The sequence below is a fragment of the Orycteropus afer genome, unplaced genomic scaffold (assembly GCF_000298275.1).
Source record: "Orycteropus afer afer isolate SDZICR_OR568_19922 unplaced genomic scaffold, OryAfe1.0 scaffold00459, whole genome shotgun sequence".
In the NCBI taxonomy this organism is placed as follows: domain Eukaryota; kingdom Metazoa; phylum Chordata; class Mammalia; order Tubulidentata; family Orycteropodidae; genus Orycteropus; species Orycteropus afer.
Genome location: NW_006922046.1, coordinates 1,670,412 through 1,694,180, shown reverse-complemented (window position 1 = coordinate 1,694,180; position 23,769 = coordinate 1,670,412). Strand labels below are relative to the sequence as shown.

Here is a 23,769-nt window from a genome sequence, read left to right as displayed (position 1 = left end):
GTTGTTCATTGCTATCGAATTGATTCCAACTCATAGTGATCCTTTAGGACAGAGTAAAACTGCCCCATACAGTTTCCAAAGCTATAATCTTTGTGGGAGCAGATCACCAAGTTTTTTCTCCTGCTGAGCAGCTGATGGCATTTGAACCTATGGCCACAAATAACTTTAAAAATTCCCCAAATACTAGTTCACCATCTTTTACTTAATCCCATTTCTGTAGAAGATACCATAGCCTTAGACATTGACATCTTTTTTTTTTTTCCTAAATTGTATTTATTTTTTTGTTGTTGCTGTGAATATACACAGCAAAACACACCAATTCAACAGTTTCTACATACACAATTTAGTGACACTGATTACATTCTCTGAGTTGTGCAAACATTCTCATCCTTCTTTTCTGAGTTGTTCCTCCCTCATTAATGTATACTCACTGCCCCCTAAGGTTCCTGTCTAATCTTTTGAGTTGCTGTTGTCAATTTGATCCTGTATAGATATTTCCTAAAAGAGCATAGTGCTCAAGTCAGACATCTTTTACTATTTAAGCTAAACTGTTTTTTGGTTTTAAGATGACTTCAGGGGATATTTTTGGTTTAAGGTTTAAAGATTATCTCAGCGCAACTAGTTTCAGGGGTTCATCCACTGTGCATGGCTCCAGAAAGTCTAGAATCTGAGAATTTGAAATTCCATTCCACATTTTTCATTTTTTGATCAAGATTCTTCTGTGGAATCTTTGATCAAAATGTTCAGTAATGGTAGGTACCTGGGCACCATCCAGTTTGTCTGGTCTCATGGCAAAGGAGGCAGTTGTTCATGGAGGCAATTAGCCACATATTCCATATCCTCATATTTCTGACTCCCGTCTTCCTGTTCCTCTAGGTGAATAGAGACCAATTGTGCCTTTGATGGCTGCTTACAAATTTTTAAGACTCCAGGCACTATACAGTGAGCTAAGAAGTAGAACTAAAGCACTAAACATTAGGTCAGTTAACTGGAATGTCCCATGAAACCATGATCCTAAACCTCCAAACCAGTCACCAAACCCCATGAGGTGTTTGGTTGTACATAAACAGCTTCAACAGCTACTCTGTTTGTCATTGTTATAAATATATCTATCACACAACTTTTGCCAGTTCAACTCTTTTATAGGTATATAGGAAGGAAGATGGGGCAATCTATTTCCGTAGTGATACCGCCTTGGAAACCCAAGGAGGGGTCACTATGAGTCAGGGCCAACTCGACAGCACGTAACAACAACAACAACAGCTTATTAAGAGCAATGTCGATAATTGGCTGTGCAACCCATCACTGTTAACTCCCCTTTTCACCCTCCCTCCCGTACTTGGTAACCACTGTTAAACTTTGGTCTCTATACATTTGCCTTTTCTTGTCTTTTTATGTAAGTGAGGTCATAAAATATTTATCATTTTGTGATGGGCTTATTTTGGTCATCATAATGTTTTCAAGCTCCATCCATGTATCAAGCACATATCAAGACTCATTTCTCCTACTGGCTACATGGTAGTATTCCATTGTATGTATGTACCATGCTTTGTTTATCATTCATCTATAGATGGGCATTTAGCTTGTTTCACCTCTTCACTATTATGAATAGTGCTGTAGTGGACACTAGTATACAAGTTTCTGAGTCTCTGCTTTCAAACTTTTGGGTAGATAATTAAGCGTGGAATTGCTGGGTCATAATTTTAGTTTTTTGAGAAACTGTCACAGTGTTTTTTGCAATTGCTATACCATTATGCGGGAGCTCTGGTAGCATAGTGGCTAAGGCACTTGACTGCTAACCAGAAGGCTGGCGGTTCAAACCCACCAGCCACTCCTCGGAAGGAAGGTTGGGCAATCTTACTTCCGTAGTGATACTGCCTCGGAAACCCAAGGAGGGGTCGCTATGAGTCGGGGCCGACTCGACGGCACATAACAACAACATACCATTATGCATTCTCACCAGCAATGGATAAAGGTTCTGATTTCCCCACATCCTCACCAACATTTGTTATTTTCTATTTTTAAAAAATTTTAGTCATCCTGAGAGGAAGTGAAATGATATCTCATTGTGGTTTTGATTCACATCTTTCTGACAGCTTAATAACAGTGAGCATCTTTTCATGTGTTTGGTGGCCATTTCAGTGACCTCTTTGGTGAAATATCTATTCAAGTCCTTTGTCCATTTTATGATTGAGTTATTTGTCATTTTGTTCTTAAGTTGCTGAAATTTTATATGTGGATTGGTATTAGATTCTTGTTGGATATGTGTTTCCAAATATATTCTCCCAGTTAGTAGTTTATCTTTTCATTTTTTTGGTAAAGTCTTTTGATGAACAAAAATTTTTAATATTTATGAGGTCCCAGTTATTTATTTTGTCTTTGGATGTTTGAGCTTTTGTAATTTTATTTAATAATGCATTGTTGAAAGCTAGGCCTGCCAGCATTGCCCATGCTTGTTCTAAGAATTTTGTGGTTTCAGTTTGAACATTCAGGTCCTTAACCATTTTGAATTTATTTTAGTGTATAGTGTGAGGCAAGGATCCTGTTTCATTTTTCTGCATGTGGGAATCCAGTTTTCCCAGTACCGCTTATTGAAGAGACTCTTCTTTCCCCAACAAATGTACTTAGTACCCTTGTCAAGAATCAGTTGGCCATAGATGTGTGGGTTTACTTCTGGACCCTCAATTCTATTCCATTGGTCTATGTGTCTTTTGTTATAGTATTACCAAGCTGTTTTGATTACTGTGGTTATATAATATGTTTTAATGTCAGGAAGTGTGAATCTGACTTTATCCTTCTCTTTCAGCATTATTTTAGCTATTCAGGGCCTTTGCCTTTCCATATAAAGTCAAGGATTGTTTTTTCTGTTTCTATAAAGAAGGCTGTTGGAATTTTGATCTGGATTGTGTTGAATCTATAGATCACTTTGGGTAGTATTGACATCTTAACAATACTGAGTCTTCCATTTCATGAACATTGTACACATTTCCATTTTTAAAATCTTCTTTCATCTCTTTCAGCTGTGTTTTATAGTTTTCATTATATAAGTCCTTCACATCCCTGGTTAGATTTATTCCTGGTAGTTTATTCACTTAGATACTGTTGTAAATAGAATAGTTTCCCTACTTTCCCTTTGAGATTTCTCATTGCTGGTGATAGAAACTCAACTGATTTTAGTTTGTTGACCTTGAATCTTGCAACTTTGCTGAATTCCTCTATTATCTCTAGAAATTTTCTTGAGGACCATATCATCAGTGAATAGAGATAATTTTACTTCTTCTTTTACAATCTGGATACCTTTTGGTTCTTTTTCTTGTCTTATTGCTCTGGGGAGGACTTCTAATACAATATTGAATAGAAGTAGTGGGAGCGGGCACCCTTGTCTAATTCCTGATTTCAAAGGGAAAAGTCTATCTTTCTCCATTAAGTATAATGTTGGCCATTGCTTTTTTGTATATGCCCTGAATCATGTTGAAGAATTTCCCTTCTATTCCAATCTTCTTTAGGATTTGTATCAAAAAGATGTTGGATTTTGATAATGCTTTTTCTGCTTCCATAGAGATGATCACAGTTATTTTCCTTTGTTATTGATGTGGGGCGTACATTGATTGATTGTGTGATGTTGAACCATCCCTACATTCCTGGAATAAATCCCAGTTGGCCGTGGTTTATGTCTCTTTAAATATGTAGTTGGATTCTGTTTTGTTGAGGATTTTTGCATCTATATTCATGAGAGATATTGGCCTGTGGTTTCTTTTCTTGCGGTATCTTTTTCTGGTTTGTGTATCAGGATTATGTTTGCTTCATAGAGTGAATTGAGTAGGATTCTTTCCTTCTCTGTCTCTTGGACATGTTTAAACAGTATTGGTGTCAATTCTTCTGTTTGGTAGAATTCCCAGTGCAGCCATCTGGTCCAGGACTTTCTTTTTGTTGGAATGTTTTTGATCACTGATCTTTTTTACTTGTTATATGTCTGTTGTGCTTCCTCTTTCCTCTTGAGTCAGTTTAGGTAGGTTGTGTGCCTCTAAGAATTTTTTCCATTTGATCTAGGTTATGTAGTTTGTTGCTGTATAGTTAATCATAATACTCTGTTATACTTGTCTTTATTTCTATCAGGTCAGTTGTCATGGCACCTCTTTATTCTTTTATTTTGGTTATTTGTATCTTTGTCAGTCTAACTAAAGGTTTTTCAATTTTATTAATGATTTCAAAGAACCAACTTCTGGTTTTATAGGTTCTCTCTATGATTATTATTATTTGATTTCTGCTCTGATCTTTGTTATTTAGTCTCTGGTGGCATAGTGCCTAAGGCATCTGACTGCTAACCAGAAGGCTGGTGGTTCAAACCCACCAGCCACTCCTTGGAAGGAAGATTGGGTATTCTACTTTCATAGAGATACCGCCTTGGAAACCCAAGGGATATGATTTATTATTATTATATGTCGTATCCTTCATTGGTCACTATGAATCAAATTGACTCGTCAGCAGTGAGTAGCCAGAACTTAGCTTGCTCTTCTCTCTCTAGTTGCTAAAGATACTGACATCTTAATTTCTAATCCTGTATCTAGTATGCAGTTTCCTTATGATTTGTGGCAAATCATTTAACTCTCTTTCATGTTTCTTGCTTGGACTATTAAAACTGTCACCTAACATAGTAGGAATGCTCATCTTTTTTTTTTTTTTTTTTTTCCTATAACTTTAGCATTTGGAATAGATAATTTACAATGTCTAATAGTTTATTTTCCATCTGGATATTACTCAGCTTCAAATGACATCCCTCTTGGACATACTGCCTATTACATTTGGTATAGAAAATGGCATTATGCATTAATATATTTCATATTTAGTTATCTTTAACTTTGTAATCATGCAAATTATCAAGTTAAAAAGTTTGTTTGCATCTTGACCCTTATTTCTTAGATGTGATTGAAGGAATTATTTATCCTATAAAAATAGGGATGTTGTTTTGGTTACCTAGTGGAGCTCTAACAAGAATATACCACAAATGGGATGGCTTTAACGAACATGAGTTTATTCTTAAAATTTAGAGGCTTTAAGTCTGAGTTCAAAGTGCCAAGATATAGAGGGTGGGTAAAAGCCCCTCAACCTTGGGCTTCAGCTCTGCCTCCTCCTGCTCCTGGCCCACTGAAGCTGAAGGCTTTTCTTTACTCAGCTACTGCCTGCTGAGGCTGACAAACCCAAGGTCAACAAGTAACAAGCCACAGTCCCGATATTACCAAACCACACAGCAGGCCATTCATTCAAGTCCGTTGAAAGTCCCAAGGTTGGCAGAGCATGGCAGGCTACTGAACAATGACTTGGCCACTTGCAGGGTTCAAGCATTCCATAAGCTAGAGACCATTACCAAAGCTGCTGCTTGTATATGGGAAGCAGACCACATCCCTAAAGCAGCTACTTAGCTGCTTGCGATATTGATCCCACCGTGGAGTTGATTGCCAGTCTCATCATGGAGAATAACTAGATTCAGCTGCCCAGCCATTCAACCAGGCCTCACCAGGTTGACACACAACATTAACTACCACAGAAGTGTTCTGGAAACCCTAATAGTCTTTCACTTTCCCCTTGACAATGGGACTATGTCTTCCATTTGTGCTCAGGTGAGGCATCCATTGTGCTGTTCCCTACTCTTGCCCCTCCTCAGGTGTGGTTGTGACTGTGTCCTTACACAAGGAATCAAGGTGGGAGGGGATGGGTGGGCCAAGACAAGTGACAGGGTAGAGATAATTTGTGAGTAATAGTAATCTTTGAAGAAGAATTTTTATTATTTTAATTTTTCTGTAAAACAGAGTGCATTATTTTTCTTTTTGCCTTTCTACTTAGGCTAAGTGTTTAGAAAATGAGAAGCATACAGTTCTCAACAAACTAATAGAAGACAGTATTCGCTTGGGGAAATTAGAGGAAAAAGTCAAGGTAAGTAGTCATTATTTAGCATCAGAGATTGCATTTTCAAATGGGAAAGAAGATGTACTGGGTGCAAGAGTTCTGTTTTAAAGACACATTTTGCATGAAGAGGTCACTAATCATCTATAAAACAAAGCAGTATAAAGTTTCATTGGCAGAAATAGCAACTCTCAACTCATTTAATAAACTGCAAGTAATTACCACAACAAATATCAGTGCTGTTGTAAATAATAATAATAATATCTATATGGAAATATCTCCAGGCTATATTGTCAAGCCCAGTATTTATTTGTTCAGCTGGAGAACAGCATTGACCTGCTCTTCTCTTGGCTTAATCATGACTTCACTTTCCAATTTCTCTGCCTAAAGAAAACAGTTCTCATTGTAGTTGCTCTCCTCCTTGGCCTATCATCCTACATGACCTCCATTCTTCTTGTAGACAGCAGACTTCCAGAATGCATCCACAGCCCCACTAGTCAAAGTAGTTTTTATTGGGTAGAGACAGAGAGAGAAGCAGCAGGCTTAGAGGCCTGGGTGTAGTTCAGGGAACCTCTGGATTTTGGAAGGGAAGGTACTTTGAGGGCATGGATGGATGACATCCAATAATGGAGATAAGATCCAGGACTTCTGGGCTCAAGTTCATGTGTGTGTCGAACAATAATTAAAGGGGCTTGATAGTGGAGAAATAGATTGATGGTATTTAATATGTTGTAATGTTAAACTAAGAAAAGAAAAGCTAAACAATGGTTGGCTATATGTAAATATTCATGGTATTGAGTGAACAGTATATGTATATAAGTAAATGTATTGTTGTGAGTTGGTTTATTTTAGGGACTATAGAGTATAGTTCTAAATTACTTATTTTAAAAAAATTGAACAAAATTTATCTTAGTATTTCTCATACCCAAATATATGTCCGTAATGTAAAGAATAGTTCCTCTTCCTGTATTTCATGAATATTGCTGAATAATACAAATTTAACATTTTTGGAAGCCAAATTGCCTTATTGGTCTTGATTTTCAGATGATATAAATAAAGATGCTACCTAAAGGGTTATCTGGTTTCCAGTATGGTCTGCCATAGGCAGTATCGCTGAATTACTTGGATTTGGATTCTGGGCCTTCCCCAGGGATGATCACTTCCCTCTAACTAAATTCAAGAAAGACTAATATACCCACTAGAGCATGATTGTTTCCATTTATAAATGGGAAGTAGCTGACCCGTTTAAGGTCAGTTGATATCTGTGCATAGTCCAGGATCTTCCTCCCCTCTGTGAAGCAGAGGCCTTGCTTTCTTAAATATAGGCTTTTAGGCATGATGCTATATGAAGAAAGGGCTCCATTGCTATGGGAAAACTTAATGCCTGCATTAGACCCACATTCAGAACTCTGGGGCATGTTCTGTGGCTTCTGGTGCTGGGAATAATTTAATTTAGCCGTATGTCATCTAGAGTTGTATTGACTTCTAAAATACCTTCAGAGATTTCCATCACTATCTTAGATTTCTAAGAATTTAATGTTGTGTGGTTTAAATCCTTATCATAGAATGTTCATTGACTAGCAATTTTAGAGTAAGCAAGGCTATGGTAAATTTAGTCTTAAAGCACACATGCTTGTTATAATCTGAACAACAAGGAGGATTAATAAAAGAAATCTACACTTAGACACATTGTAGTAAAACTGAAGAACACCAAAGGCAAAGAAAAGATCTTAAAAGTAGCCAGAGGAAGAAGACATATTTTTTACCAATTTTTTATCTAGAAGGTCAAAAGTTTAAAAGTCTGTTGCAGAGCATTTGGCAAAGACTTGGAGCTGTGGGACCTTTTCTACATTTTGCTGGGCTGTAAATTGGCCCACACCTTTAGTAAAATAGAACATTTATATAGCTAACAACCCATTCCTTTCTTGGATATATATACTTACAGACAAAGAAACTCTTACATATATGCATCAGAAATCATGAAAAGAAATGATCATATCAATATTGTTCATAATCATCCCAAATGAAATAACCCAATATTCATCAGCATAAATAAATGGTGAAACTTCACTAAAGAATATTTAATAGTAATGAAAATTAATAATGTGGGTGAATTTCACAAACATAATATTGAATGAAAGAAATACAACACAAATGAGTACCTATAGTATGATTGCATTACTATAAAATTTTAAATAGACAAAACTAAATTATGTGGTGAATATGTAGATTGTAAAACAAAGAATATTAAGAAATGGCTATTGAAAAATGAAACTGATTATATCAAGGGAAGTGGGATACATGGGGTATTCTGGGATACCAATAATGCTTTATTGTTAACTTAGATGATAGCTACATGATGTTTGTTATTATTAATTAAATTGTTCAAAAGGGCATGCTTTACCTATTTAAAAATGCTCTTCACCCATTGTTTCCCAAGCCTGTTTCTCATTACCTTGTTACATTTCTTTTTCCACAGGCTACAGCCTTCTAACAGACTATGTCACTTTCATTGTGTTTACTTGCTATTGCCTCTCTCCTCTGGCCAAACTGTAAGCTCAACAAGAGTAGAGATTTTTTTCTGTTTTTGGTCACTGCTATAGCCCAAGCACCAAGAATAGTATAGGCACTTAGTAGGCATTTGTGGTAGTTATGTTTGTGTGTCACCTTGGCTGGGCCTGGTTGAGTGGCTGGGCAGCTGGTGGTAGTTATTCCCCATGATGAGACTGGCAGTCAACTCCATGGTGGGATCTACCACAAGCAGCTGAGTAGCTGCCTTTGGGATGTGGTCTACTTCCTGTATTTAAGGAGAAGCCTTGGGAATGGTCTCTAGCCTATGGCACACTTGGCCCTGCGTGTAGCCTTGTCGTTGCTCAGCAGGCTGCTATGCCCTGCCGACCTTGGGACTTACAATGGACTTAAGTTAGTGGCCTGCCGTGTGGTTTGGTAACATCAGGACTGTGCCTTTTTCCTTGTCAACCTTGGGGCTTCTCAGCCTCAGCAGCCAGCAGCTGTCTGAGTGAAGAAACACCTCTAGCTCTGGCGGGCCAGGAGCAGGAGGTAGAGGTGGACCCCAAGGTTGAGGGGCTTTCACCCAGCCCCTAGAGCCTGGCACTTTGAACTTGGACTTAAAGCCTCCAAATTGTAAGAATAGATTCCTGTTTGTTAAAGCCATCCCATTTGTGGTATATTCTTGTCAGAGTGGCATGAGGTAACCAGAACAGCATTCAATAAATATTTTGGGAATGAATTAATGATATATTTTACAATAGCGAAATTTCAACAAATCAAAAGCAGTGGAGAAGACAATATCTCAACTCTGCATTTGGAAGGTGTCTTACTTATCTAGTGCTCCTATAACAGAAATACTACAAGAGAATAGCTTTAACAAATAATTTTTTTCTTGAAGTTTAGGAAGCTAGAATTCCAAATTCAGAGCATTAACCCTAGGGGAAGGCTTTCTATCTGTTGGCTTAGGAGGAGGAGCGTTGTGTCTTTAGCTTCTGCTTTGTGGTTCCTTGGAGATCTCCATATGTCTTGTCATCTGTCTTACCCCATCTCTCCTCTGCTCATTTGTTTAATCTCTTTTATATCCTTCCTCATTAACATAACAAAGAAAACCCATTCCCAAATGAAATTATAACCACAGGCATAGAGGGAAGGATTTACTGCACATATTTTAGGGGCATAATTCAACCTATAACTCTCCGTCCTCTGGTCCCTCAGAATTCATGAAACTCCATCTCATCATCCCAAAAGTCTTAATTCATCTCCAAGTCCAAAATTTCATCTTCTGAATCATTTAAATCAAATATGGGACAATTTTAGGGATATTCCATCCCAGAACAAAATTCCTCATCATCTGTGAACCCATGAAATCTAGAACACAAATTATCTATTTCCAAAGAACAAGCACAATGTAGACATTTCCATTACAAATGGAAATAATTGGAGGGAAAGAATGGATACTAGGCACCAAGTAAGTCAAAGCAATTTATAGCAGCTATCAAGGCTGCTTACATAGATAACATACAAAGAAAACAAAAATTGTGGGCAAGTCACTCCAACAACATACAATCACCAATTAAATGTAAACACAAAAACATCACAATGTCTTGGAGACAACAGACCATCACAATCCACACAAAGAAGCAAGATAAAGTAGTAGAAACAAGGGACCAGAATACAAGCCCAGAACACATCCCTGAGGAAAAAGCAGCATTGGGACTCTCTGATCAGGAATTCGATAGAATTATATTTGGGTACCTTCAGTGGATTAAGAGACAGATCAAGGAAAACACTGACAAAATTAAGGAAAACAGTGACAAAACTCTGGAACAATTTAGGAAAACAATACAAGAACAAATTGACAAAATAAAAAATTAGAATCAGTACAAAAATAACAAATAGAAATCCAGAAGATTAATACTACTATTTCAGAAATAGCACACTGAATAGCCAAAAGCATAGAATCGAGTCAATGGAAGACAGAATTATGAGACTGAAGACAAATATCTCAATACTACTTTGTTAAAGAATCAATCAGTAGAAAGATCAAAACAAAATGAAGAAAGCCTAAGATTCACATAGGATACCATCAGGAGGAATAACCTACGGTTAGTTGGAATTCACAACAGGAATAGACAAATAAAACCATAGAGAAAATTGTCTAAGATTTGTGACAAGAGAATTTCTCTAATATGATGAAAGATAAGATTATATCCATTCAAGAAGTTCAATGAACCCCAAACAGGATACATGCCAAAATATAATCACGAAGACTTATCATCACCAAACTCACACAAGAAAAGAAAGAATCCTGAAAGCACTATGGGAAAAAAACAAGAAGTTACCTACAAAGGGAAACCAATAGGACAAGCTCGGATTTTTCAGCAAAAACCATGCAGGTGAGAAGGCAATAAATGATATATATAAAATCCTGAAAGAAAAAAATTTCCAACCAAGAATTATATGTCCAGCAAAATAGTCTTTCAAATATGATGGTGAAATTAGGACTTTTCTAGTTAAGCAGAAATTTAAGGAAATTTCTTAAAACCAGACCAGCCTTACAAGAGATGCTAAAGGGAGTCCTTTGGATAGAGAACCAACAACAGCAAATAACTGATGATTAACACACATGAAAACATAACCCAGAAACCAACCCACTTATAGAAGTATCCTAAGTAAACAAGCTTATAAGACTATAAACAGAGAACCAGAGACATCAATTGGTAAATGAGGACAACTACAAACCAAAAAGAGGGAATAAATAGTGTATTTACAGAACTTCTAAATGGTGAGGAAATCAACACAATTGTGAGATAGAACTGTTTTAAACGTGGGAAATAAATTATAAATCACAGGGTAACTTCAAAGACAAATAGTAACCCTTCCCATCAAAATAAAAAAGAGGACAGGCACAAATATTTAGCAAATAGTAAAACAGTAGCAACCAAGGAAGTGCTAACACAATTCATAAACAAAATGAGCTCAGCACAGAAAATTATATGGAACAAAGAAATCAGCAATACCACGAAAAAACACATAAAATGACAGCAACAAATTCATACTTGTTAATAATTACACTGTATGTAAATTGATTAAATGCACCATTCAAGGGACTGAGAGTTGCAGACTGAATAAGAAAACATGACCCATCAATATGCTTTCTACAGGAGACTCACCTTAGACACAAAGACAAAAATAAACTAAAAATCAAAGGTTGGAAAAAGATATATCAAGCAAAGGGCAATCCAAAGAGAGCAGGAGTGGAAATACTAATTTCTGATAAAACAGGCTTTAACACAAAAACCACCATAAGAGACAAGGAAGGACATTATATAATAATAATTATTAAAGGATCAATTGAACAAGAGGACATAACCATAATAAATATATGTGCACTCAATGAAAAAGCCCCAAAATACATAAATGAGACTTTAATACACCACCTTCAATAAAATTTAGAGCAACTGGAAAGAAACTTAACAAAGATGTAGAAGAGTTAACAATACAATCAAGTAACTTGACCTTATAGACATCTGCAGAGCACTTCACCCCAAAACAGCACAACATTCTTTTCCAGTGCACCTGGACCATTCTCCAGGATAGGCCATATGTTAGGCTTACAAACACTGAAATATTGCAAAACATCTTCTTAGGAATCAACACTACGAAGACCAACAGAAAAGGAACAAATGCATGGAAACTGAGTAACATCCTCCTCAAAAATGACTGGGTAATAGAAGAAATAAAAAAATGAAATTAAAAAACTCCTTGAATCAAATGAGAATGAACATGCAACATACTAAATCTTTGGGACACAGCAAAGGCCATGATCAGAGGACAATTTATAGCAATAGATGCACACATCAGAAAAGAAGAAAGAACCAAAATCAACACCTCAACCCAACCTCTCCAACAATTAGAAAAAGAGCCACAAAAAACCCTATGGTCACCACCAGAAAAGAAGTAATAAAGATTTGAGCAGAAATAAAATAAACTGAAAATAGAAAGACAATAGAAAAAAATCTACAAGACTGGAAGTTGGTTCTTTGAAAAGATTAGTAAAATCAACAAACCACTGGCAAACTTCCAAAGGAAAAGGAGAAGATGCAAATAACACAAATAAGAAATGAAATGGGTCACATCACAAAAGAACCAACAGAAATAAAAAGAATAATATCAGGATACTATGAAAAACTGTACTCCAACAAATTTGAAAACCTAGAAGAAATGGGAAGATTTCTGGAAACATATTACTTACCTAAACTAACACAGTCTGATGAACATACCCATAACATTTGAACATAGCCCATAACAAAAGAAGAAATTGAACAGGTCATTAAAAAATTAGCAACAACAACAACAAAAAATCCTGGCCCAGATGGTTTCACTCAAGAAATCTACCAATTATTCAGAGAAGAGCTGACACCAATCCTCTTCAACGTTTTTCAGAACATAGAAAAGCATGGAATCCTTCCAAATTCATTTTATGAAGCAAGCATAACCCTGATACCAAAACCAGCCAAAGAAACCACTAGAAAGGAATACTACAGACCAATATCCTTCCTGGATTTAGATACAAAAATCTTCAACAAATTCCTAGCCAATAGACTCCAACAACATATCCAGAAAATAATACATTATGATCAAGTGGGGTTCACACTAGGTATGCAAAGATGGTTCAACATAGAAAAACAATCAGTGAAATCCATCACAGAAGTAAAATAAAGGAAAAGAAACACACGATCATATCAATCGATGGAGAAAAGGCATTTTATAAAATCCAATACTCATTCCTGATACAGACTCTTAGCAAGATAGAAATAGAAGAGAAATTACTCAACATCATAAATGGCATATATGCAAAACCAACAGCCAATATTATTCTCCGTGGAGAGAATAAAACCATTCCCCTTGCAAGCACGAACCAGAGAAGGATGCCCTCTATCTCCACTTCTATTCAACATTGAATTGGAAATCCTAGCCAGGGTAATAAGGTACAAAAGAGAAATGAAAAGCATCCAAATTGGTAAGGAAGAAGTAAAACTATCCCTGTTTGCAAATGATATGATCCTATACACAGAAAACCCAAGAGACTTAGCAAGAAAACTACTGGAACTTATGGAAAGATTTAGCAAAGTGGCAGGATGCAAGATTTACATACAAAAATCTGTTGGATTCCTCCACACCAGCAAAGAGATCTCTGAAAAGGAAATAACAAAATCTGTATTTACAATAGCTACCACATAGATAAGATACTTAGGAAAAAATCTTCCCAGGAATAGAAAACTATTACTAAAACACTACTTCAAGAAAATGTAAGAGATCTACATAAATGGATCTACATACCATGTTCATGGATGGAAAGATAGAACATTCTGAAAATGTCAGTAATACCCAAAGCAGTCTATACATTCAATGCAATCTCAATCCAGATCCCATCAACATTCTTCAAAGACATGGAAAAACCAATCATTAATTTTATATGGGAGGGAAACAGACCTCAAATAAGCAAAGCCGTACTGAAGAAGAAATACTAAGTAGAAGGTCTCACACTCTCAGATCTCACAACCTACTATACAGCCACAGTAGTCAGAACAGCCTGGTATTGGGACAGTGACAGACACATAGACCAGTGGAATAGAATTGAGAATCCAGAAATAGATCCATCCACCTATGGTCAGCTGATCTTTGACAAAGGGCCGAAATCCGTTAAATGGGGAATAGTCTTTTTAACAAATGGTGCTGGTAAAAGTAAGTATCCGTTTGCAGAAAAATGAAGCAAGATCCATACCTCACACCATACATAAAAACTAATTCCAGATGGATCAAAAATTTAAACATGAAACTTATTATCTGTAAAATTCATCAAAGAAAAAATAGGGGCAAACTTAGGGGCCCTAATTTATGGAATAAATGGACTACCAAGCATAACCCAAGATGCACAAACAGCAGAAGATAAACAAATGATTGGGACCTTCTAAAAATTAACTTCTTATGTGCATCAAAAGAGTAAAAAGAGAACCTACAGATTGAAAAAATATTTGGCAATGACATATCTGACAAGGGATTTATCTCTAAAGTTTATTGAAAACTCCAGCACATCAACATTAAAAAGACAAACAATCCAATTGAGAAATGGGCAGAAGACATGAGCAGACACTTCACCAAAGAAGATATTCAGGCAGCCAACACACATGCAGGAATGTTCATGATCATTAGCCTTTAGAGAGATGCAGATCAAAACAACAATGAGATTCTCTCTCACTCCAGCATAGGTCAGCAACACAGAAAATAACAAATGCTGACAAGGATGTGGAGAGATTGGAACTCTCATACACTGCTGGTGGGACTGTAAAATTATACAACCACTGTGGAAATTGGTAAGGCAATTCCTTAAAAAGTTGGAAATAGAAATACCATTTGATCCATCAATTGTATGACAAGGTATATCCTAAAGAAGTGAGGACCAGGACATGAATAGATATATGTATACCCATGTTCATTGTAGCACTGTTCACAATAGCAAAGAGATGGAAACAACCTAAGTGCCCATGAATGGAGGAAGGGATAACCCAACTATGGCATATACACACAATGGAATACTATGTAACACTAAAGAATAGTGTGGTATCTGCAAAACACCACATAACGTGGATGAACTTGGAGGACATTATGCTGAAGTGAACTAAGTCAGTCACAGGACAGATACTGTATTAGTCAAGGAAAGTTTAATACAAGAAAGGGAACTTTCTTTGTTGGCTACCTGGGGCAGGGGGTTGTAAGTTCCTAGATAGGTTGGAGGAAAAAAAAATTATATATACATATGTTTGTATGTGTGTATTCACTCCAAACATTATTAATGGTTACTCGGGATAGGAGGGAAGTGGAAAGGGGAAGCTTTTGTTTGCGGGGCATTGGGTTTATGGTAGTGGTGAAATATTTTGGAAAGGGATAGCAGTAATGGTTACACAACATGAAAAATATCATCAATGTCCCTGAGCTGTAAATGTGAAAGTTGTTATGTTGCCAAATGTATAGTTGTGTATGTTTTCACCACAATAAAAGTGAAAAATATAAATAAATATTAAGGTGTTAAGAAACAAAGATGTCATTTTGAAGACTGAGGTGTGCCTAATCCTACCCATGGTATTTTCAGTTGCCTCATATGCATGTGAAATCTGGACAATGAATAAGGAAGACCGAAGAAGAATTTGTGCCTTTGAATTGTGGTGTTGGTTAAGAATACTGAACATACCATGGACTTCCAGAAGAATGAACAAATCTGTCCTGGAAAAAGTACAGCTAGAATGTTCTTTAGAAGAAGGAATAGCCAGATTTCATTTCACCTCCTTTGGTCGTGTTGTCAGAAGGGACCATTTTCTGGAGAAGGTTATCATGCTTGGTAAAGTGGAGGGTCGACAAATTAGGGGAAGGTCCTCAGTGGGATGGATTGACACGAGGACTGCAACACTGGTGTGATAGTTGGAGCTGTGTGTCAACTTGGCTGGACACCAGTTCTGTGTGGTTGTTACCATGATGGTATCGGATGACTTTGTTCTGAGTGGCCAATCTGCCCAAGGGGAGTTTCCCTAGGGGTGTGGCCTGCTTCCAGTATATCCAGGGACATCCTGGGAAGAAAGACATTCTTCTGTGGATCGGGACCCTGGTGTGCTGACTACAGCCTTCCGTGAGTGAGCAGCCCACCACTCAGCCTGGAGATCTTGGATTCATCTTTCGTTGGAGCCAACAACCAATGTCCTGCCTGCCAGCCTTGAATTTCTCAGCCCCCTGTGGTTGAGGAAGCTAAGGCTGCCTCCAGCCTGACGTTTCCTCCAGGGACTTTGGACTTGCCAGCTTCTATACATTTGTGAGCCATTTTTCCTAAGATAAATTTCTCTCTCTCTCTCTCTCTCTCTATCCCCCCATATATATATATATAGATAGATAGATATAAGCTTTGCTGGTTTTTGTTTCTCTAGAGAACCCAGTCTAACACAACTGGGTTCAAGCATAGCAAGGATTGTGTGGATGGCCCGGGGCCAGGCAGTATTTCATTCTATCTTACATGGGGTCACTATGAGTCTGAGCCAACTCGAAAGCATCTCATAACAACAAGGAAGTAATTGATCTCATTTCAGGATCAGGAACAATTCAAGATAGAGTTGTTTGATCAGGAGAGCATCTTCTCAGTAGTGCCTCTCACTGACCATCAACCTCTCAGCTCCATGGCCTCTGTCTTGTTCAGGTATGTGTTACAAGACTCTTTGAGCCCTGATGAGAAGTACCCAGAGAGGCATCCCACTCCACCAGCAAGCTCTCTGCCCGAAGGCACTCAGCTGTCTCACTCCATTAGCCGGCAAGCACATCCCTCTATCTCCTCCTGGTCTCTTTTTCTCATGCTGGTCTCTTGGTTCTGCTGCTGTCTCTCTGCCACTGCTTCTTGCCATCTTTCACCATCTCAGCAAACTATTACAGTTCTCTCTCTGTCTCCTAGGTTGAGGAAATTCAGCACAGGGATCTCAGGTCCAAAGAACACACTTCACTCCTGGTCCTACTTTCTTGATGGTAGTGACACCCCACTTTCTGCTGCTGGATGGCCCAGCAGATGGCAAAACTGACCAATCTTCACATTATGGTTCCGTACATCTTATTTGCATGATCCTACCCTCACAAGGGTGGGATGTACCTTATTTACATTGTTAGCAAGCTGTCTAATCCCCTTGGTGGACTTCACATTTTCATATTCCCAATCACTCATCTGGTTGTAGTCACAAATACCATGGCTAAAAAGGCTATATTAAGTAATTCACTGTACCACGCTTTACAGCTGGTCAGAAGCATTCAATGGGCATAAAATAAATAAATAAAGTGATACTGCACTGTTTAATATCAGGAGAGGTGTACATCAGGGTTGTATCCTTTCACCATGCATAACCAATCTGTATGCTCAGCAAATAATCTGAGAAGCTGGACTATATGAAGGAGAACATGGTATCACAATTGGAAGAAGATTCATTAACAATCTGCAATAGGTAGATGACACCATCTTTCTTGCTGACAGCAAAGAGGACTTGAGGCACTTACTGATGCTACAAAGACTGCAGTGTGGATTACACCTCAACATAAAGCATAATCCTCACAACCTGACTGATAAATACATCCTTATAAATGGGGATAATATTGAATTTCTTAAGGATTTAATTTTACTTGGAACCACAATCAATGCCCATAGAAGCAGCAGACAGGAAATCAAATGACATATTGCATTGGCAAATCTGCTACAAAAGACTTCTGCAAAGTGTTAAAAAGTAAATATATCACTATGAGGACTAAGATGCACCTGATCCAGGCCATGGTATTTTCAGTCATCTCATATGAATGTGTGAAAATTGGAAAATGAGTAAGGAGTGCTGAAGAAGAATTGATGCATTTGAATTATGGTGTTGGTGAAGAATATTGAATACACCATGGACTGCCAGAAGAATGAACAAAGCTGTCTTAGAAGAAGTATAGCCATAATGTTCCTTAGATGCGAGGATGGTAAAACTTTGTCTTACGTACTTTGGTCATGTTATCAGGAGGAACCAATTCCTGGAAAAAGACATCATGCTTGGTAAAGCAGAGGGTCAGCAGAAAAAGAGGAAGGCCTTCAATGAGATGGACTGACACAGTGATTGAAGTAATTTGTCCAAACATAGCAACAATTATGAGGACGGAGCAGGATCAAGCAGTGTTACACTGTGTTTTACATAGGGTCCTTATGAGTCAGAACCAACTTGACAGCACCTAACAACAACAACAACGATTATTAGTAAAACTAGTTCCCTATTGAGTTGACTGACTCATGTGTCTGAGGGTGCAAATGGTTAACATGCTCAGCTGCTAACCAAAAGGCTGGAGGTTCAAGTCCACCTTGAAATAAAGGCCTGGTAGTCTACTTCCAAAAAACAGCCATTGAAAATCCTGTGGATTTCTACTCTGACACACATGGAGTCACCATGAGTCAGAATCGACTCAATCACAATTAAAAAAAAAAAATAGTAATAATTAATCCACTTCTCTTGGTCCAAGACAGATCAGGAGGTTAAAACATACATAAGGATTTAAAAGGGATATCTTATGTATATATACAGAACAGCCACAAAATTGATTATAAAATGGCCACAAAGAAAATCTCAATAAATCTATAAAGTAGAAATTGTGCAGATATTTGTTTATCACAGATAAGAAAAACAGAAATTAATTTTTTAAAATCAAAATAAAATGGTTCTTTCACCTGGATATGTAAAAGCTATGCACTAAACAATGGTCAGAGGGTACACAAAACTGAATTTCAGAATTTCATAAAAAAAAAAATGATGAGAACACTATGGGAATCTGTGTAACAACTGTTTTAGAAATGCTTAGAGAAAATTAATAACGTTAAGTACTTATATTCATAAAAATTGAAAAGAAATAAATTAGGCTTTTATCTCACTCCTCTGTTTGACTATGGAGAATGATAAGCCTTGTTGGGTTCTTAAATGGAGGCTTTCTTGGTAATTTTAAAACGTTGCTAACAAGTATCAACATTATTTCATAAGTTACCAGCTGACCAAAGGGCAAAAATTGTCCTGGAGAAAAATGCGAAAGCAGATTCATTACCTATAACATTCAGCTTGTTCTATAATGGTCATATTTTTATGTTTTTATTTTGTGTGTAGTGTATAAAAATATAGGGATTATACTAATTAGAAATTTGGTTTTATTGTACCAAAAATTATTTTATCACTTCATGACTTTTATGATCCAGAATTGCCATCCCAGATCAGACTTACGTAGGATGTACTCAACTTAGCGGACTCTGACATCCCAAGATGTAGGTTGACAAAAGAAAAATCAAACCAGTTTCCATCACTCATGGTGAACCCATGTGTTTCACAGTAGAGCTGCCCCATAAGGTTTCCATGGCTGTGACCTTTTGGAAGCAGATCACCAGGCCCTTCTTCCAAGGTGCCCCTGGGTGGGTTTTTACTGCCAACCTTTTAGTTAGTAGCTGAGCACTTTAATGGTTTGCACCACCCAGGGACTCCCAAGTGTAGGTAGGGAATGCATATGGAAGTGGGAGGAGGCTGCATTGTCAGCCTAGGCCGCAGGCAGCATTCTTCTCACTCACTCAGTGCTTCTCCTCCAGGGCTATAAGAAGCAGGAAGCACTGCAGCTGGATGACACCACTCACCGCCTGATGGAGCAGCAGGAGGACTTTGCTGGCAAGACAGCTCAGTACCAGCAGGAGATGAGGCACCTCCACCGGATGTTACAGGACAAGCAGGAAGTCCTGGATGAGACACTGCAGCAGAAGAGGTATGTGAGGAGCTGTCAAGTCGATGCCGACTCATAGCAACCCTGTGTACAACAGAACAAAACAGTGCCCTCACCATCCTTGCTACACCTGAGCCCATCCTTGCAGCCACTGTGTCAATCCATCTCGTCGAAGTCCTTCCCCCTTTTCATTGACCCTCCACTTTACCAAGCACGATAGCCTTCTCCAGGAAATGGTCCCTTCTGACAACACGACCAAAGTAGGTGAGGTGAAGTCTGGCCGTTCTTGCTTCCAAGGAGTGTTCTGGCTGCACTTCCTCCAGGACAGATTTAGTTCTGTTAGTCCGTGGTACTTTCAGTATTATTCAATAATAGCACAACTCAAAAGCATCAACATATGTTTGTATTTTGAAGGTTTGCTAGAATATTGTGGTAAAACTCTTTGGGCCTGTTTTGGTTTTTTGATTAGTTATCTGTTGTTTTTACATTTTAGCTTTATCTGAATTTAATTTTGATTTGAGTTTCATTTCCTCATTTTCTCTTTAAAATTTTTATTGTTTGAATATTGAACTTCTTAAATCAATCTAGTCCTCTGTCTTCTCTTTTTTTCTCCCCTTTGCTGTCTAATTTTTTAAAATTTTATTCGGTTATCTTAGATATTTTATTAGGTTTCTGTTAAATTTTTTATTTATCCTATTATTTCTTTAGGAGCTCTGGTAGCATAGTGGCTAAAGCACTTGACTGCTAACCAGAAGGCTGGTGGTTCAAACCCACCAGTCACTCCTCGGAAGGAAGGTTGGGCAATCCTACTTCCGTAGTGATACTGCCTCGGAAACCCAGGGAGGGGTCGCTATGAGTCGGGGCCGACTCGACGGCACATAACAACAACAAACAACAACATTATTTCTTTTAATTTCCAAGACTTCTGTTTAACTTATTATCACAACCTTTTTGTAAACTCATAATGATACAATAATGGGTGCAATATATTCTCTGAAGAGAAGGTGTTCTGTCCGTTACATCTTTATTCTTTAAACATGCACTGCAGAAAGTATTGTTAATGTGTTACAAAACAGTCAGGAATTTTACATGCTTTGTGAAGGTGAGCCCATGGTTCCTCACATTGTTTTGGTTTCACAATTAAGTTGGCCTTTTCATAAGGGCCGTATTGTCATTGGCAGACTGGAATATAAACTGACACATGCAGAAAACACATAAAAATGTTCAGATGATTTTCTTGAAACTCTATTACTATTGTATTTCATTTCCTGTACCTTGAAAGTTAAACAAAGCCCCTATATTTCTTTATTTTTAGTTGAAACAAATGTGATAGCATTAATATGAAATCCTATGTTTGAAACAAATCCATGGATATTTACCATGTAGGGAGGAATATAATGTAACTATTAAAAAAAAAAAAAAAAAGTGATTGCCCAGAACTTTATGAAACTATGTCCTTATGGATCAAATTTGAATCTTGAGTTAAACAGATGACATATCTCCAAAGTTCTTTGGCATCAGATGTTTTCTCTCCAAATCAATCTGTCAATAATCCAGTCTCGGAAAGAATTTTTTCAATTTGTCAATAGTCTAGTCTCTGAAAGAACTATCCTAAAAATGTGCAAGTGATTATATATGTCTCGCTTTGAATTTGACCCCTACCTATCTTTATCAGCTTTGGTCTGGCAGCCACCAACTTTGAACTGGGTATTTTAAATACCAGTAGAGTTACTCATGGTGGACAGGTTTTAGCAGTACTTCAGACCAAAACAGATTAGGAAGAAAGGCTTGGTGATCTGCTTCCAAAAATTAGCCAGTGAAAATCTTATGAATCACAACTGAACATTGTCTGACTCTCTTGCTTTGGACACGTCATCAGGAAGGATCATTCGCTGGAGGAGGACATCGTGTTTGGTGAAGCAGAGGGCTGGCAAGGGCGTGGGAGACCCTTGGTGAGATGGACTGGCACAGTAGCCACAGCAGTGGGCTCAAACATACTGGTAAACATGAAGATGATGCAGGAGTGGGCAGCCATTTCCTTCTGTTGCACATAATGTAACCATGAATCGGTGTCAACTCGGTGGTAGCTATCACCTATTTATCTAGACAAGATTATTCTAAAATTCATATGGAAAAGCACAGGAACCAGAATAGCCCTGTTTTTGTTTTTTTTTTTTTAAAGAATAAAGCAGGAGGAATCAGTCCACCTAATTTCAGGAGGTGTTATATAGACTGGGTAGTATTGACAGAAGGAAGATGTAACATAATAGAGAACCCAGAAATAGACCCACACAATACTCCCAGCTGTTTTTAGACAAAGGTGCATGACATAGTACACAAAAACTTTATTGTGTACACACTACTGTGGTGAGTAATGACTGGGATCTTAAAAGCTTGCAAATAGCCATCTAAGATGCAACTATTGATCTTTCTTTGTCCAGAGTAAAGAAAAATGACAAAATCAAAGACACATGAAAACAGTTAGTTCAAGGGATTAGTGGACCATGGGAACCTCAGCCTCTATGACCCCAAGACCAGATGAATTAGATGGTACCCAGCTGACATTGCCAACCACTCAGAAAGGGATCATAACTGGAGATCTGAATAGAGTAGGGGGAAGTGAGAAACAAAATTCAAAATCATAAAAAAGACGAGGCTTGGGAAAAACTTGAACAGAAACAGTGAATATGAAGATGGGTTGGAGCAGTGGACTGTCAGCTGCTCTGATGGGGCCAACAGCCTGAATATTTCCAAGTGGTGTTGGGACCTGAGAGCTGACCTAAAGATCAGCTCTGATCGCTAAGGGCTACAGGGATAACTGCGCTGGTGGCCTATGACTAGGAAGGGGTACAGCAAGGAGGGGGGCACCCTGAGCTGTGGACTTTCAGCTGTCTGGAGGGCGCAGCCATTTTGATTATTTACAAGTAGCAGCCATTTTGGATATTTAAAGTGATTGAAGGCACAGCCATTTTGAATGTTTACAGGCAGTGGCCATTTTGGATTTTAAAGTGACAGCATTCTCATTCAGATTCCAGAGACCTAAGAATAGGCTCCATTTGCCAAGGATGGTGGGGACATACGGGAGGCTGACAATGGGAAAGGAGACAGGTGGTAAGTATATAAGTGCTGCCAAGTAGCGAATGGAGGAGCAAAGCACAGTACCCTGCTTATACAGATAACATACAAACAAAACAAAAATCATGGGCAAGTCACTTCAACATACAATCACCAATTAAATATAAACACAAATATGTCACAATGCCACAGAAACAACAGAATATCACAGTCCACACAAAGAAGCAAGATAAAGAAGGAGAAACAAGGGACCAGGTCACAGATCCAAAACACATTCCTGAGGAAGACGCAGCATTGGAACTCCCTGATAAGGAATTCAAAAGAATCATATTTAGGTACCTTCCACGAATTGAAAAACAGATCAAGGAAAGCACTGAAAAAATGGAGGAAAACACAAATCTACAGGCAGAAATCCAGAAGATTAATAACTAAATTTTCAGAAATAGATAACACATTGAATGGGCAAAGGAGCAGAATTGAATCAATGGAAGATAGAGTTAGTGAAATTGAAGGCAAATACCTCAATAATTCTTTGGAAAGGGATCAATCAGAATAAAAGATCAAAACAAAATGAAGAAAGCCTAAGATTCATGTAGGATACCATCAAACAGAATAACCTACATGTAATCAGAATTCCAGAACAGGAAGAGACAAATAAAACCACAGAAAAAATTGTCAAAGATTTGTTGGAAGAGAATTTTCCTGGTATGATGAAAAATGAACCCCAAAAAGGATAGACGCCAAAAGAAAATCACCAAGATATATCATCATCAAACTCACCAAAGCCAAAGACAAAGAAAGAATCCTGAAAGCAGAATGGGAAAAATGAAAAGTTACGTACAAGGGGCAACCAATAAGACTAAGCTTGGATTTCTTGGCAGAAGCTATGCAGGCAAGAAGACAATGGGATGGTATATATAAAACCCTGAGAGAGAAAATTTTCCAACCAAGAATTATATACCCAGCAAAATTGTCCCTCAAATA

General features: G+C 37.7%; 1 protein-coding gene across 1 annotated transcript in view; it reads left to right on the top strand.

Moving 5' to 3' along the window:
* The window catches only part of CEP89 (centrosomal protein 89), a 133,480-nt gene that overhangs the window by 104,606 nt on the left and 5,105 nt on the right, over nucleotides 1-23,769 (top strand). The window contains exons 17-18 of the mRNA XM_042782750.1: nucleotides 5,842-5,931; nucleotides 19,583-19,752. Coding sequence (XP_042638684.1) covers nucleotides 5,842-5,931; nucleotides 19,583-19,752 — 260 coding nt within the window. The remainder of the gene's footprint in view (nucleotides 1-5,841; nucleotides 5,932-19,582; nucleotides 19,753-23,769) is intronic.